Below are 13,860 nucleotides of genomic sequence, written 5' to 3' on the forward strand. Positions count from 1 at the left end.
AACAGAACGCAGATAATGAAAGCTACGCCTCACGCGGGACACCACCGCACGGAGCACCACCCCGTGCGGGAGCCCGCCGACGTGGACGGCTCGAGCCCCGCCCCGTCGCGCGGCGCTCCCAACAGCCAATGGGAACTATTGGTGGGCCGTCGCTCAAACTACAGCCCGGGTAGGTAAGGGGCGGAGCCCGTGGGCGGCCGCCCACTCGCGCGCCGCGCCTGTGTCCTCTCGGCCAATGGGCGCGGCTTGCGTAGGTCGGGGGCGGTCAGCGCGGCCCACAGCGCGGGCGCTAGGTTTCTTCCCACGTCGCGGGCTCCCGGTGCAGTCGTGTCAGCTGCGTCTTAACCGACGGGACGAACATGGGGGCCGTGGCCGCCAGGCGCTGCGTCGAGTGGCTGCTGGGCCTCTACTTTCTCTCGCACATCCCCATCACGCTGTTCATCGACCTGCAGGCGGTGCTGCCGGCCGAACTGTACCCGCAGGAGGTGAGGGCTCAGGGGTCCCCCACGTGCCGTCGCGGTTCCTGTCGGCTCGGTGCCTGACTTGGGCCCAAGCTGGGTCTAACAAGCCAAAGACCAACGCTTTATTCTTCTCAGGAGCATCCCTGGCACACAAGAGGTCCTGGGTTCAAGCTACATTTACTCCCCAAACCTTTGCAAACCCTTTGTCCTCGGGGTGTGTTTCGCTTAGTTCCACCTCCGGCAGATGGCTGAGGGAAGTGGCCTGGGTGAATCAATGACTGTCAGCTGTTGGACTTGGTTAAAGTTGTGTGGATGGGCTTTAAAACTCCAACGTAACCTCAGAAAAAAAAAAAAAAAAAAAAAAGCCCCAGTAGGATCGAGCCTACCTAAAGGGTTTAGCCTTTGGTTAGTGCTGCGCGGTAGGTCATAACCATCACTCCTGGGTCTGGATCTAGCTGCAGGCGCGTTGAGGAAATGCCTTTTCAAGTACACTATTTGAATTGGGTTTTGAAGGGAGCTGCACTCTTTGCCCCCACTTTATCTGAATCTGTAACCTTCCAGGGAATGTCTGCTTGCTTCTCCAAACTACGGATAGAACTGTAGGCAGGACTGACTTATTCACCTAAAGATTTGAATTGCTGGGCTGTGGTAGCGCATGACTTTAATCCCAGCATTTGGGAGGCAGAGGCAGGGGGATTGATTTGAGTTCGAGGCCAGCCTGGTCTACAGAGCAAATTCCAGGACAGCCATGGCTACGCAAAGAAAAGCTGACTAGAAAAAAAAGAAACAAGAAATGCCTCTGGAATGCTCTTTAAATGTTGTCTTCTTTGCAGGGCAGTTCTTAATTTTGAAATCCAGGAGTTCTCAATGGTGTCTGCAAAATTGCATGTATCTTGTGCCCTCTGAGGAGGGGGAGACTGTGACTTCCATCACCGGAAGAGTGCCACCCACACAAGGAGGTTAGGAGTGACACAGTCAGCATGTCACTCCCTTAAGTCTCCTTTTGGTTTGTTTGTGGAACCACATAACTAGGAAGACCTTTGACCTTCTTTTCCATGGGAAACTCTAGATAGTATGTGGCAAGAACACTTGGTTTTTCCAAGAACTGGCTGAGTATCTTGGCATGTTTAGGGCTCTATGGCTCCAACTTTTTTTCCTTAAAATAACAGGTCATTAAGTACACTGCAAGAGGGATGTAACTAGGGTACCGCGTGCAGCCACAGCTTTGCAATAATAGGTTGATAGTAAACGCAAAGATAAATTGTAGGATTAACATGTGGCTCCTTGGTTTAAAAAAAAAAAACCAGCATGCATGAGGCCCTAAATTCAAATCCCAGCACTAAAACACAGTGTGTGTTATGTGTGTATACAAGTTATATCATTTTGTATCACTGCTCTCACACATTGTCAAAAATGCAGTGGCTTACTTTACCCTACATTTATTCTCAGGCTGTTTGGAAGTTAGGAATTTAAAATGGTAGGTCCCAGGGCTGTAAGGAGGACTATGTTCCTTGCTGCTTGCAGCTTTGTGGTGGTTGCCAGTGTCTCGTGACTTGTTTTACAGAGCTGAGAGTCACACCTGGACCCAGGCCTGCCACACAGTCTACCCACTGAGCTGCATCCCTTTCAAGTCAGTCTTTGCAGGCCGTCCATCATATTGCGACGTCAGAGGTATTCACATCTCCCTCTGGCTTTCATAAGGTCACCTGTGATACATTGAAGACTCACTGTCTAACCCAGGAAGATTCCTTTGAATACTACATCCATGTCCTCCAGTTGGACATGAATAAGGACATTATACCTTTGAGTGCCATTGGTCTCCTGCCACCAAGGGGCCTGAAACCCTAAAGAGGCCATCAGAACAGCACTAGCTAGCCGGGCGGTGGTGGCGCACGCCTTTAATCCCAGCACTCGGGAGGCAGAGGCAGGTGGATCTCTGTGAGTTCGAGGTCAGCCTGGTCTACAGAGCTAGTTCCAGGACAGGCTCCAAAACCACAGAGAAACCCTGTCTCGAAGAAAAGAAAAAAAAAAAAAGAACAGCACTAGCTGTTAGCCTTTTGGATGGTTTTGTTGTTGTTAGAGGCAGGGTTTCTCTGTAGCTTTGAAGCCAACCCTTGTTTTTTGTATTTTGGTAATTTTGAAAAAGGGTCTCAACAGGTGGTTGACAACATGCCTTTAATCCCAGCATTCAGGAAGTTCAAGACCAGCTTGGTCTACAGATAGAGTTCCAGGACGGCCAGGGCTACACAGAAGTGTCTTGAAAAACAAAAAGAAAGTAAGGGATGGGGGGACTCGTGCTAGCCCAGGATAGCCTCAGACCCAAACATTCACCATCTCAGCTGTACAGGGTGTCCAGGCATGAACCGTTCCACCCAGTTTGAGTGATGGGCCTTAGGAGATGGGGTCTCACTACTTACAGCTGCCTCTGCTTCCCTCACAGTTCCTGGTGTCTTTCCTGACTGCTGGTCCGCTTCCTGCTTACCACTCTCCAAATAACTACAATTTGACTAGTATCATACAGACCACCGGTTCAACATTTGTTTGTTTTTGAGATAGGGTCTCACTGTGTGCTCTAGCTGTCCTGTAACTCAGTATCTAGACCTGGCTGGCCTCGAACTCAGGTTCCCTCCTCTGCTTCCCAAATACTTAATTCTAGGTTTATTGTCACCGTGCCCGGTCAGCTTTCAAGCTCGGGATGTAGAATTGGCCATGGTCTAGCATGCACACAGTGCTGGGTTTCCTGTCTAGCCCTTTATCTCTGTCCCCTTTTTGCCTTTTTTGAAATTTTATTCATTATTACTGTGCTGCGATGCCTGTGTGGAGGTCACAGGACAATTAGTAGGGTCACTTGTCATCTCCATCTTTACAGGAGTTCTGGATAGGGAGTTAGTCATCAGGCTTGTGCACCAAGCACTTTTCCCACAGAACCGTCTTGCTGGCCCTGCCTTTTTAATGTCTTGACCAAAAACTGTGGTATTAAAGGCATAAACCTGAAACACCCTGCCTACAACACTATCCCCTCCTCCCTCTTGTTTCATTTGGATGGGGAGTGATTTTGTTGCTTCTCCACGGAGAAAATAATAGTCTGGGGATTTAAGTCAGTCACAGATTGTCTTGAATGATCCTTGAATTTAGAACCGGTTTGGTGGTACTCAGAAGGATATGAGACAAGGATCACTCACTGGGTTGAAGGCCAACCTAGGCTACAGAGCAAGACTGTCTGTAAAACAAACAGCAAAGCCCAAATTTACACCCACAAAAAGTCCATTTATAAGAAGCTAAAACATATCATCTAGGGTTTTTCCCCAAAAAGGTGGAAGGCCTCAGTGACTGGGCTGAGTTTTGCAAACTAAACTTGGTTGCTTGAATCAAATCACCTGGGCTGAGCTTAAAGACAAGCTTGGGTTCAAACAGAAGGAAAGGAAGCATTTTGTAGTATCTCTTGCAACTGAGTGAACCAATCCTGTTAAAATAAGAAAACCGTGTGAGCCCATAGATCTAAAAGCAGTCGGTCCTGATCCTAATTGAGGTTCTGCAGGATTCTGTAGCAGACCAGTTCCAGGTAGGTGTGGTGTAAATGGAAAGTTTTTTCTTTTAAACCTTGGAGTGCAGGGCTTAAATGATATTGAGCAATTACATGCTTAGATTTGGTAGTGTTAAACTGGAACATCTTTGGCTATGGACCAAGCACACACGTCTTCATCCGTGTTCACCGTTGTTGTACATGAATTCACTGCATCTGAACACAGAGGTGGAGAAATCGTGTGCTGGAGCCAGGCCCTTGCCGCCAGCCCTGCAGCGCTACCACACTCACTGCTTGTCCAGCTGTGCTGGCATCCGGTAGGTAGGTGGGAGCCCCTGTGGGCTCCAGCTGCCTGGGAGCGGGGCAGCCGGCTTTGCTGATCTTACCCTGCAGCCTTTCAGCTCTGCAGTACTGCACATTGGTCTGGGCCTGAGGAGTAGGCCACCCTCAGCTCAGTTGTTTACAGCGGCATTCAAACGGGCAGAAATACCTGCCAGTACTTCACTCTGAAATGCATCTTGCTAAATAAGTAGTTATAATGTGAAGTTGTGTGTGGTGGTGCACATCTCTAACCCCAACACCTGGGAAGCGGAGGATCAGGAGTTCAAGGCCAGTTTCAGTTACAAGAGACCCTGTTTTAAAAAAAAAAAAATGCAATGAGGGGCAAAAACATTTAGCATGACTTGCTCAATTTACAGGTTAGGAAGTAGAGAACCGAGAGAGGCTGACTTAACCTTTCCTGTCCCTACCTTACTGCCCTGAAGAGTGCTCAGGGCATGCAAAGGGTATTGCCAAGGATCCAGTTTCACATCTGTGTGTTCTGACGCCTGTGACCCCAACACAACAGTGTTTCTGGGTGCTTGCTTAAAAGCTCACGGTAACAAGGCCTCCATTTCACAGTAGCCAGCCTGTCTTTGCTGTTACTTGGATTTTTCTTTGTTTTTGAGATAGGTCTGTAGGCCAGACCTAGCCTCCAACTAGGCTAGCCTTGAACTCTGATTGTCCTGCCTCTACTTCCCAAGTGCTGGGATTACTAAGTGCCACCATACCCAACAGCCTTTATCTTTTGATTGGAAATTAACACCAAAAAACCTCCCTAAATTTTCCATCGTAAGATCAACACCCCGGAGTCACCTTTAGCATCATAACTTGACACTTTGAGATACATTAGTGTTATTTCCAGGCTGTTTTTTGTCATTTCATTTTTGAAGCAAGATCTCATGTAGCCCAGGTTAGCCTTAGACCATGTAGCTGAGCATGACCTTGTTTTAGGATGTTAAGTTTGACAGGCCAGAGTGGGCAGCTGCAGGTTCCCATTGCCTACTGCCTGTAGCCAGTCAGCATGGAGCTGCATACTTTGGTCTGTTAGGTTGATTACAAGTGTGAGGCTGGAGCTAGACCCATACTGCTGACTCAGGCCTCACCACAACCATAATGATGTGTACTCTGGTGTAATTCCACCAATGCCCAGCTGGTCTAATAAAAAATTGAAGCCAGTGAATGAAAACAGATGTATTTGTAACATTTGGATTGAAATGTCTCTGTCTCCACAGAGATTAAATTTAATTCCCTTCTACCCTCAACCCTCCCCCAGGAAAATTCAATTGACGCCTGCATTTGAGGACTCTAGAAGTCTGGTTGTGTCGTCAGGATGGGTTTCCATTTCCTTATCAACAGATGCGAGCAGAATGGTCCTAAGTGGCAGTTACTGTAGCTCCCCAGTGATGCAGCTAGTGTGTGCTCGTGCAGTTAGGGACAAATGCACAGTAGCACTAAGACGAGATTGAAGAGCCCAGGAAAGCTTACTCTGCAAAGAAGGTAACATTTGAATCACGACTAAGGTTTTTATTAAGACCATCTAGGCCAGTGTTTCTCAACCTGTGGGTCATGACCCCTTCACAGAGGTTGAATATAAGATATCCTGCATACCACATGTTTACATAACAATTTATATCAGTACCAAAATTATAGTTATGAAGTAGCAATGAACTGATTTTATGATTGGGGGTCACTACAGCATGAGGAACTCTATTAAAATGTGTCAGAGCATTAGGACGGTTGGGAGCCACTGGTCTGGATGTCATCAGAACCAGGTGTGTATGTCACTGCTGCACCAGGGCTGCACAGTGAAGGCCTTGGTGCGCTGGAGCCACTGAACCTCTGCCGGCCACGCCACATGTTAGTACTCATCGGGATCCTGTCTTTTCCAGTTCAGCAACCTGTTGCGGTGGTACTCTAAGGAGTTCAAAGACCCTCTGATGCAAGACCCCCCAGTGTGGTTCAAGTCCTTCGTGTTTTGTGAGCTTGTGTTCCAGCTGCCTTTCTTCCCCATTGCAGCATATGCCTTCTTCAAAGGTTGGTAGTGTGGGAAATCTTCGTTTTGCTCAGAAATATCTTGGAGGAGCAAACCTCTGTAGCTTCAAGGATCTGGTGTCTGCTAGCATAGATGTTACAGGGAACATTAAATGGGCTCAGCTGATGTCCCGTAAACTGGACTGCCTCGGTTATCTAGAGATCCCTCATGATGTGAAGCCTAACCCACCACACACACAGATTCTTTTATCTGTGGATCTTCCACTTAGGATAACATATTGCCTTAGAAGCTGGAAGCATCAAGCCAATCCCTGAAGAGCTTAACTTCTCATTTAAAAAATTTTCTTGGGGCTGGAAAGATGGCCCAGCAGTTAAGAACACTAGGTTTGGTTTCCAGCAATATAAAACCATCTGTAACTCCAGTTCCAGAAGAGCCAACACCCTCTCTGGCCTCTGGGGAACACTGAGCACAACGTGAATGCAGGCAAAACATATATATATATTTTTTTTTAATTAAAAAAGTCTACATGCCAACATATAATTAGTGCCGTTATGAAGTAGCCGTGGCCATCCTTGGAAACTAAGCTCATTGAGTAGGGAAGTTTATTTCCCACTGGGACCCTGTAGGCACAGGATCCAGCTGTGCCCTCTTGCCCGTGTGGATCTCTTCTGGGTGCTGTGTTCTAGACCAGACTGGCCAAGCTGCTTTGCTGCTCCCATTTCCTCGGTTGGGTCCTAGCTGTCACATAAGCTTGCCTGTTGAGTGTATAACACATCTAGTTTTTCATGTGTGCAGTCTGACTGTCCATCAAGAGGCAGAACCATTGAACTGAGAGGGACCAGACAAGCAGGGAAGGGGCAGAGCATGTCACAGGCACCCTGGAAGTCACCAGACATGACTTTTACCTAATTGTCCTTTTTTCTTCCTCTGCTTCAGGAAGCTGCCGGTGGATCCGAATCCCTGCCATCATCTATGCAGTTCATACCATAACAACATTAATTCCAGTCCTCTCCACATTTCTACTTGAGGATTTCTCCAAAGCTGTTGCTTTCAAAGGAGTAAGACCTGAGAATTTCCGTGAACGACTGACCCTCATTGGTGTCTATGTCCCCTACTTAATAATCCCCATTATACTCCTCCTGTTCATGTTGCGGAACCCTTACTACAAGAACGAGGAGAAAAGAAAGAAGAAATAACAGACACTAGCCTGCCTGGTGGTGGAGATCCCACAGCACAGTTGCCTTCTGGACAATACAAGAAAAACTGCTCTGAACCCATGTTTCAGCAGCATTTGAAACACAAGCAGCAGTGTACAAGAACAAGATAGTGGCAAGAACCATGCCAGGCCCTCACCTCCCAAGGGCTGAGCAGGCCATCAGCAGGGGGAGGGACCAGCAAAATGGTGCAAAGTTCTGCCACATCATTGCTAAACAACGGGCAAACAAGCCAGTTACCACACACCTGACTAGATCCTAACTACCTCTATAGCTGATCACTTGTCAACCAGTGAGCACTGGGTGTTTAGGCCACCTTAATGTCACAAATTTTGTCTCTTTAACATCCATGACAAACTACCTGGTTTTTTGCCTGTACCTCCGCCTCACGAGTCTAAGCCAGAAATGGTTTACAGTGGAAGGTAGCCACTCACAGGGAGCCCCGTCTTCAAGTTATCCTGCCAGTCCTCGTACTTCCAACTCTGGTGGCTCAGTGCCACCAGGCTCCCTGGTGGATAGCTTTGTCCCTCCCATCTTGTCCAGACTGGGATAAGTGTGTCTGCCGTTCCACTGGCTCTCCTCGGAGAAATGAAAGATTGGTGGGTGCTAGCAAGTGCTCTTTTACCATATTGCTGTGGTTATTATTGTCTGACTTGTGTGTCTGGTCCAAATAAAGGTAGCTGCTGATCACTGCCTGGTTTGTTGTGTGAATGAGGGTTAGAACACTGAGTTCTCAGAGGGGCTGGTAACAGCACCAGAAAAGACCACGCCATTTGCTAATGGTATTTATTGCTTTTCATTGAGAGCTTTTAAAATTTAAAAAAAAAAAAAAAAAGTGGATCAAAGTTTAGTTTGTGCTGAGAATGCAAGAGGTGAGGCCCTGTGCTGCCTCTGCCACTAGCAACTGCTGAGCACTGGAGCAGCTGCCCCAGAGGGGCCCCAGATGGCAGTACTGCCTCCTTGTACACTGCCATGACATACTTGGTCATCAGTCAAGTCACTGGAATGGTACAGAGGTTTTTCTGTTTGTTTTGGGTGCTTTTTTGCTTTCCTGCTATAAATAATGAAAATTTCAGTTCATTTCTGAAAAATAAATTGGTCAATAAATTCATTTTGTTCTGCTTCTACTTTACACAAAGCTTCATATTCAACCCGATACCTGAAAAACAAAATTGTTAGAAGCCCTGAAAAGAAGGAAATAAAAACAAGTTAATTGAGAGTATAGAGCTTTAGATAGTTGCAAGAAATGATTAGCTATGAAGCCAGGGCAGGAGTGTGAAATAAGCAAAGCCCTACTCGGAGCCACCCAGGAGAAACCTCCATCCCTAGGGAAGGCACAGGAGGTGGCCTCAGTCCTTGTTACAGGAACCAGTGCTCAGACTGGGAAGCCATCTGGAATTAACTAAGTCCCCACTTTCTTATCAAATTTATTTTTAAAAATCTCCAGGATACCCAGTGAGGTGCTCTACATGGGAAATGATGTATAAAGACAAGGTGATGAGTAGGAAAATGAGAATCTGCAGTTGAGTACTGGCTTAGCATGGCTGCTTACCTTTCTAGCTGCATTTTCTTCTCTGCTATTAGGGCTTGCAGTTGCTGCTGTTGGGCTTCTCTCTGTTTTGCTATGGATTTCAGCAAATTCCGAGCACCAATGGCCTAAGAAACATCAGGGCCAAAGGAGGCATTGTTTAAACTCACCTAAGTTCTTCAAAAGGGACAAGCCACTTGGGAGGGGAAAAGAGAGAAGAGCCCCATGGTTTTAATGGCTAGTCAAGACTATTAACCCATTGATCCCAAAGGGCTTGGTGAAAAGTGGCAAAAAAAAAAAAAAAAAAAAAGTGGTCTGGCTTGCCCAAGTGTATGCAGTGGCCCATTGGGAGACATCACTTTTAACTGATCGCCCTTTACCGAGTCATCTGTACCCGACAGTCTTTCACATCTTCATGTGTAAAAGGAGGGTAAAAACACCCACCAGTACTACCATGAAGATCAAAACGAGTAACAAGTGTGTACTGGCCAGGCTGGAAAAGGACTCAGTGGTTAAGAGCACTGGTTGCTCGTGGAGAGCACCCACATGGCAGCTCACAAGTATCTATAACTTCAGTTCTGTGGAATCCCACACCCTCTCTGACCTCCAAGAACAAGGATACCAGGCACATACGTGGTGCACATACATGCAAGTTAGCAAAATAGTCATGCACATAAATCAATCTAAAAATCTGGGGACTGGAGAGGTGTCTCCATTAAGCACTAGCTGTGTTTGCAGAGGGTCTAGGTTCAATTGCCAGCACTCATAAAGCAACTCACAACCAAACATTTCTAATTCTAGTTTCAGAGGATCTGATGCCTTCTGGTCTCTAGACGTGCACATGTGTGTGCACAGACATCCATGCAGACAAACATTCGTTCACATGAAATAAGTTTAAAAAAAAATACTGGGGGCTAGAGAAATGGGTCAGCGGTTATAAGAGCACTGACTGCTCTTCCAGAGAACACTGGTTTGATTCCAAGCACCCCACATGGCAGCTCACAACAGTTCCAGGGGATCCGACGCCCTCACACAGACAAACATGCCGACAAATCACCAATGTGCATAAAAGAAGAAAGAAAATACTGGCATAAGCTCACCACGTTAACTAGGCCAGCATCTATTGATTATTAAATACCTGTGTTAAATAAATGAGCCTACCATCCCTATAATAAAGACAAGGCCACAGGGTTCCTGGCCAAGGCCAACTGCTAATCTTACCTTCATCTTCTCGTTCTCCGCTTCTTTTGCGAGCTGATCCACAAGCTCAATTAGACCACCAACTATTTTCTGAAACTGGCCAATTTCTTTGAGGAAAAGCAGAAAACATTCTCATTAGCATTTCTTTGAAGTAGAGAGGCAAAACCAACTGCCCCTTCTAATCTGTGTAACAGCAGCCTGGTGCCCACTAACCTGAGCCTCCTACCATCTGGTCTACCATAGAGAAGAGGGACCAATACCAGAGTTAGACTTGGAGCATAAGCCCCAGAACGGATTCTAAGGACACAAGCACAGCCTTTGGACTGGCCAAAGTTCCAGTAGAAGGTGGTGTGGGGATCCCCACCTCTAACCACAGCTGGTAAAAAGCGCACATCATTTAGGTGTCCCATTTCCTAGTCACTCTTTTCAATGCTCTTGGTATGTTGGAGCCCTGTTTTATTTTATGAAAATAGGCCAGAGAAGTGGGCCACAGCACTAAACTGGGAACAGACACCAAGCAACCTGCCACAACACCATGGCCCATAAATCACTTGCTTCAGCTGAGTATGTGACACAGGTCTGGAACCCTAGCACTAGGGTGGCTGAGTTAGGAGAATCCTAAGTTTGAGGCCAACATACAACATACACAGTGAGACCCTCAAAAAAAAAAATGAAAGAAAATTCCCTTGCTCCAGCTTAATCTGGCTTTTTCCATTGGCACTGAGCTGGCTTAGCAGTTAGGAGAGAAAGCCTTCTGTGGGGATCTATAGCCCAAAGGTCACCACTGTGCTGAGCCGCTCCTGGAGATTTCAGTTACCACCTCTAACTCCAAATAACACAGATCCTGCCACCAAGACTATTCTACCAAGAAATCAAATCAGAATATATAATTTATTTCCCACCTCCAAGTCATAATTCTATATCAAGAATTTTAAGGTTATTCATCTAAAAAACACCCACGCCTTCCCCCAGTCCATTTAGTGCTGTGGGGACTAAATGTGGGACTCCATGGCAACACAAGAGGGCAAGTAGAGAAGGCTGGGTACACATGGGAATCCAGAGACTAGGCTCAATCCAGGTAGCAAGCACTCAGTTCTGGGAGACCTAAGAGCGCTAGTCAAGGTGGGGTAGTGAATTTGCTCAAAGCACTGTGTCTCCAAGTGATACTCACTGTCCACAAAATCCTTACACTCTTCCTTGAGCTCTATGGTCTGCTGGGTAACCTCTGGGTCCAACACCCGAAGCTTGTTCAGCTCATCAAAGTGCAGCCCTGCTTCCCCCAAGATGTCCTTGGCCATAGCTGCAAAGAAATCAGCCCCAACCTGAATTTCAGCCCAGACACCCAAGGAAATCCAGGCTCGACTTCAGCCCACTCCAGTCCCCGATACCAGCAGCAAGCCCGCCTCACGCTCCCCGTTCCCTCTGCCTCCACCGCCCAGCCTCACCTGTTTCCCTTCCAGGCTCCCTAGAGAAGCTCTGCTTTGAAGGGGTGACAGTGGCAGTCAGGAGGTATGTCATAGGAGCAAGGGTCAGGAAAGAATAAAGTCCAGTTGCTTGTCACAGGCATCGTTCATTCAACATACATTTCTTGAGTGCCTACTACATGCCAGCACTGCTAGATGCTGGGTGTGAAGATGAACGCAACACGGTGCCTGCCCTGGAGCAGCACAGTTTAGCTGGAAGAAAACAGCCATGGAACCTGAAAAACTATATTGCATTAAGTGATTTTACAGCACTATCACTAAGCCAACAAAAAAGTAAAAACAGCAGCTCACTTGGGTGCATCTGGCCTAAGCTGTGAGCCATAAGCATAGTTAGAAATCCCCACGTGTGCACCCCAAAAGGCTCTTCAAATGCATGCACTGAAATGAAAAAAGAAAAAAATCTGAGTGAATTTAAAAAAAATTAAAGCACTAAAAGCCAGCTATAGTCATAGATGACTCTGACCCCAGAGTTGTGCCAGAGGAACCCAACACAAATTTAGGACCAACCTGGGCTACATACCAAGTCCCAGGCTATCCTGTGCTACATGAGGCCCTGTCTCAAAACCAAATTGTCTTCTTGTGCTATTCTATTTGGACAAACAGTCGAGCACTTAAGAGCTACCAGGGATTAACTGGATCAGGAGCTACAGAAAAGTCCGTGTAATATGAGGGTGCACACACCTATCTAAACTTCCGTTTGCATGCATTTCTTCAAAAAACTGGAATCCCTGCTCCAAAGACAGAGTGAACACAGTGTCTCTAGTCAGACACAGCAGGCAAACAAGCACAAACTGTGATAAGACCACGAGGAACAGCGCTGGGCGCTTTGTGAAGCCGCTGCAAGAGCGCGGCACTCACAGGGCAGAGGGCGGTCAACAAAAGCCTTCAGAAAAAAAAAAGATATGAAACCTAACTAAACGTGTCCCAAAAAATCTTCTAAGAGAAGGTGGGAGAGAGGCATTCTGGGCAGAGGGGAAAGCGCATGGGAAGATCCTGAAGCTAGAATTTGACACAAAGGCTGTGGTATCAACGACAAGAGGGAGCAACGAGGCTAGACTGGCTAGGGCTGGATGCTGAGAAGCTCCAGCCCTGAACTTGGCTTTCTATAACGGTAACAGCTAGCAGTGCTCGGCGATCAGATTAGCAAAGATCACTGCCTTGGCCTACGGGAGGGAAGAGGAACAGCAGCTCCCAGATTCTTCGCTGAGAGCCTAGCATCTAAGCAGGCTGCCTGCAGGTAAGTGGCACTCTGTTAATGTTTGCGGAATGAATGGATGTGGAAACGGTAGGCTTAACAGAAGAAAGAAAAGACTTGAAGCTGAAGGCGAGTTCGGAGCTGAGATGGTTTCTGAGTCTATAGAATTTAGTAACAGATCTCTTAAAGCAGCAAACTGGAGATGAGGGAAAAGAGCCGAGCGTGATGGCCATGAATGTGGGGTGGACCGAGTGTGTGGCTGGAAAGGACAGTTGAATGAGATGGGTAAGAAAGCGAATTGCAGGGAAATGGTGCGCAGCGGACTAACAGAACCCCGCCTCACCCCCAGCTTCCACCAAATGTACCAGGGACCTGGGGTTGAGGTTCCTAAGCATGAGGGCGGTGACGGGCTCCGCAGGCACTATGGACAGCTGCGGCTGTGGGGTGCGGAGAAGGCGCGGGCACAGTCAGGAACAACTGGCAAAGGACGTAGCGGTCTTTACTACGCTATCCTCCTGCACTGTCCGAGCCTCGGTTTCCCGCGGAGATGGCAGGGAGCCGCGCTCTAGGGCTGAGCTGGGTGTAAACCGACTCTCTCTAAACCACCACTATCGGCCTGGGCCTGCCAACCCTCAGCGCGGGGTCACCTCGCCCTCAAGTCCCAAGTCCACCAGGTCCCCCGATCTCAAATCACGACATACCTGCCGACCCGTCGCGGCGGCACGCTACAGCCCAGACGGTAACCGCAACCGGCCGCTGCCACGGATACAGGACCTGGTAGCCACACGTCACCCCCTGACACCAGAACCACTCGCATCCGCCCAGCCCGCAGTGCCTGCTGGGAAATAGAGGCAATCCGAGAGGAGCGATAACGGCCCACGAGACCCAGAAGCCTTTGCGCCGGAGGCCAGCGGAAGTAGATTTGCTCTCATACCCAGAAG

At 47.8% G+C, this 13,860-nt stretch overlaps 2 protein-coding genes across 7 annotated transcripts; one reads left to right on the forward strand and one right to left on the reverse strand.

The window, feature by feature from the left end:
- The first annotated feature begins 274 nt into the window (after window positions 1–274).
- On the forward strand, window positions 275–8,205 carry Tmem97 (transmembrane protein 97). Its single transcript, XM_050128631.1, has 3 exons — window positions 275–485; window positions 6,195–6,339; window positions 7,235–8,205. Exons 1-3 carry the CDS (start codon window positions 360–362, stop codon window positions 7,492–7,494), a joined length of 531 nt encoding a protein of 176 aa, XP_049984588.1. The 5' UTR covers window positions 275–359; the 3' UTR covers window positions 7,495–8,205.
- On the reverse strand, window positions 499–13,779 carry Ift20 (intraflagellar transport 20). Of its 6 annotated transcripts, none has more exons than XM_050128628.1 (6): window positions 13,621–13,756; window positions 11,686–11,916; window positions 11,412–11,540; window positions 10,262–10,347; window positions 9,065–9,168; window positions 6,319–6,421 (listed from the first exon to the last, which is right to left on the reverse strand). In XM_050128628.1, exons 2-6 carry the CDS (start codon window positions 11,756–11,758, stop codon window positions 6,334–6,336), a joined length of 480 nt encoding a protein of 159 aa, XP_049984585.1. In that variant the 5' UTR covers window positions 11,759–11,916; window positions 13,621–13,756; the 3' UTR covers window positions 6,319–6,333. The 6 variants fall into 6 exon arrangements, with proteins under 6 accessions (XP_049984584.1, XP_049984585.1, XP_049984586.1 ...); XM_050128629.1 differs by having other exon boundaries at window positions 11,686–11,947; window positions 13,621–13,740; XM_050128630.1 differs by lacking the exon at window positions 6,319–6,421 and adding an exon at window positions 8,285–8,671.
- Between the last annotated feature and the right edge of the window lie 81 nt (window positions 13,780–13,860).

This window comes from Alexandromys fortis, unplaced genomic scaffold, assembly GCF_014885135.2.
Source record: "Alexandromys fortis isolate MF-2015 unplaced genomic scaffold, M_Fortis_MF-2015_v1.1 scaffold_80, whole genome shotgun sequence".
Lineage (NCBI taxonomy): Eukaryota > Metazoa > Chordata > Mammalia > Rodentia > Cricetidae > Alexandromys > Alexandromys fortis.

Coding starts and splice junctions, on each gene's coding strand:
- Tmem97 (XM_050128631.1), top strand. CDS start 360: ATGGGGGCCGTGGCCGCCAGGCGCTGCGTCGAGTGGCTGCTGGGCCTC. Junction 486..6,194: donor CCGAACTGTACCCGCAGGAG/GTGAGGGCTCAG, acceptor TGTCTTTTCCAG/TTCAGCAACCTGTTGCGGTG. Junction 6,340..7,234: donor AGCATATGCCTTCTTCAAAG/GTTGGTAGTGTG, acceptor CCTCTGCTTCAG/GAAGCTGCCGGTGGATCCGA.
- Ift20 (XM_050128628.1), bottom strand. CDS start 11,758: ATGACATACCTCCTGACTGCCACTGTCACCCCTTCAAAGCAGAGCTTC. Junction 11,541..11,685: donor GGAGCCTGGAAGGGAAACAG/GTGAGGCTGGGC, acceptor ATTTCTTTGCAG/CTATGGCCAAGGACATCTTG. Junction 6,422..9,064: donor AAGAAAATGCAGCTAGAAAG/GTAAGCAGCCAT, acceptor CATCTATGCTAG/CAGACACCAGATCCTTGAAG.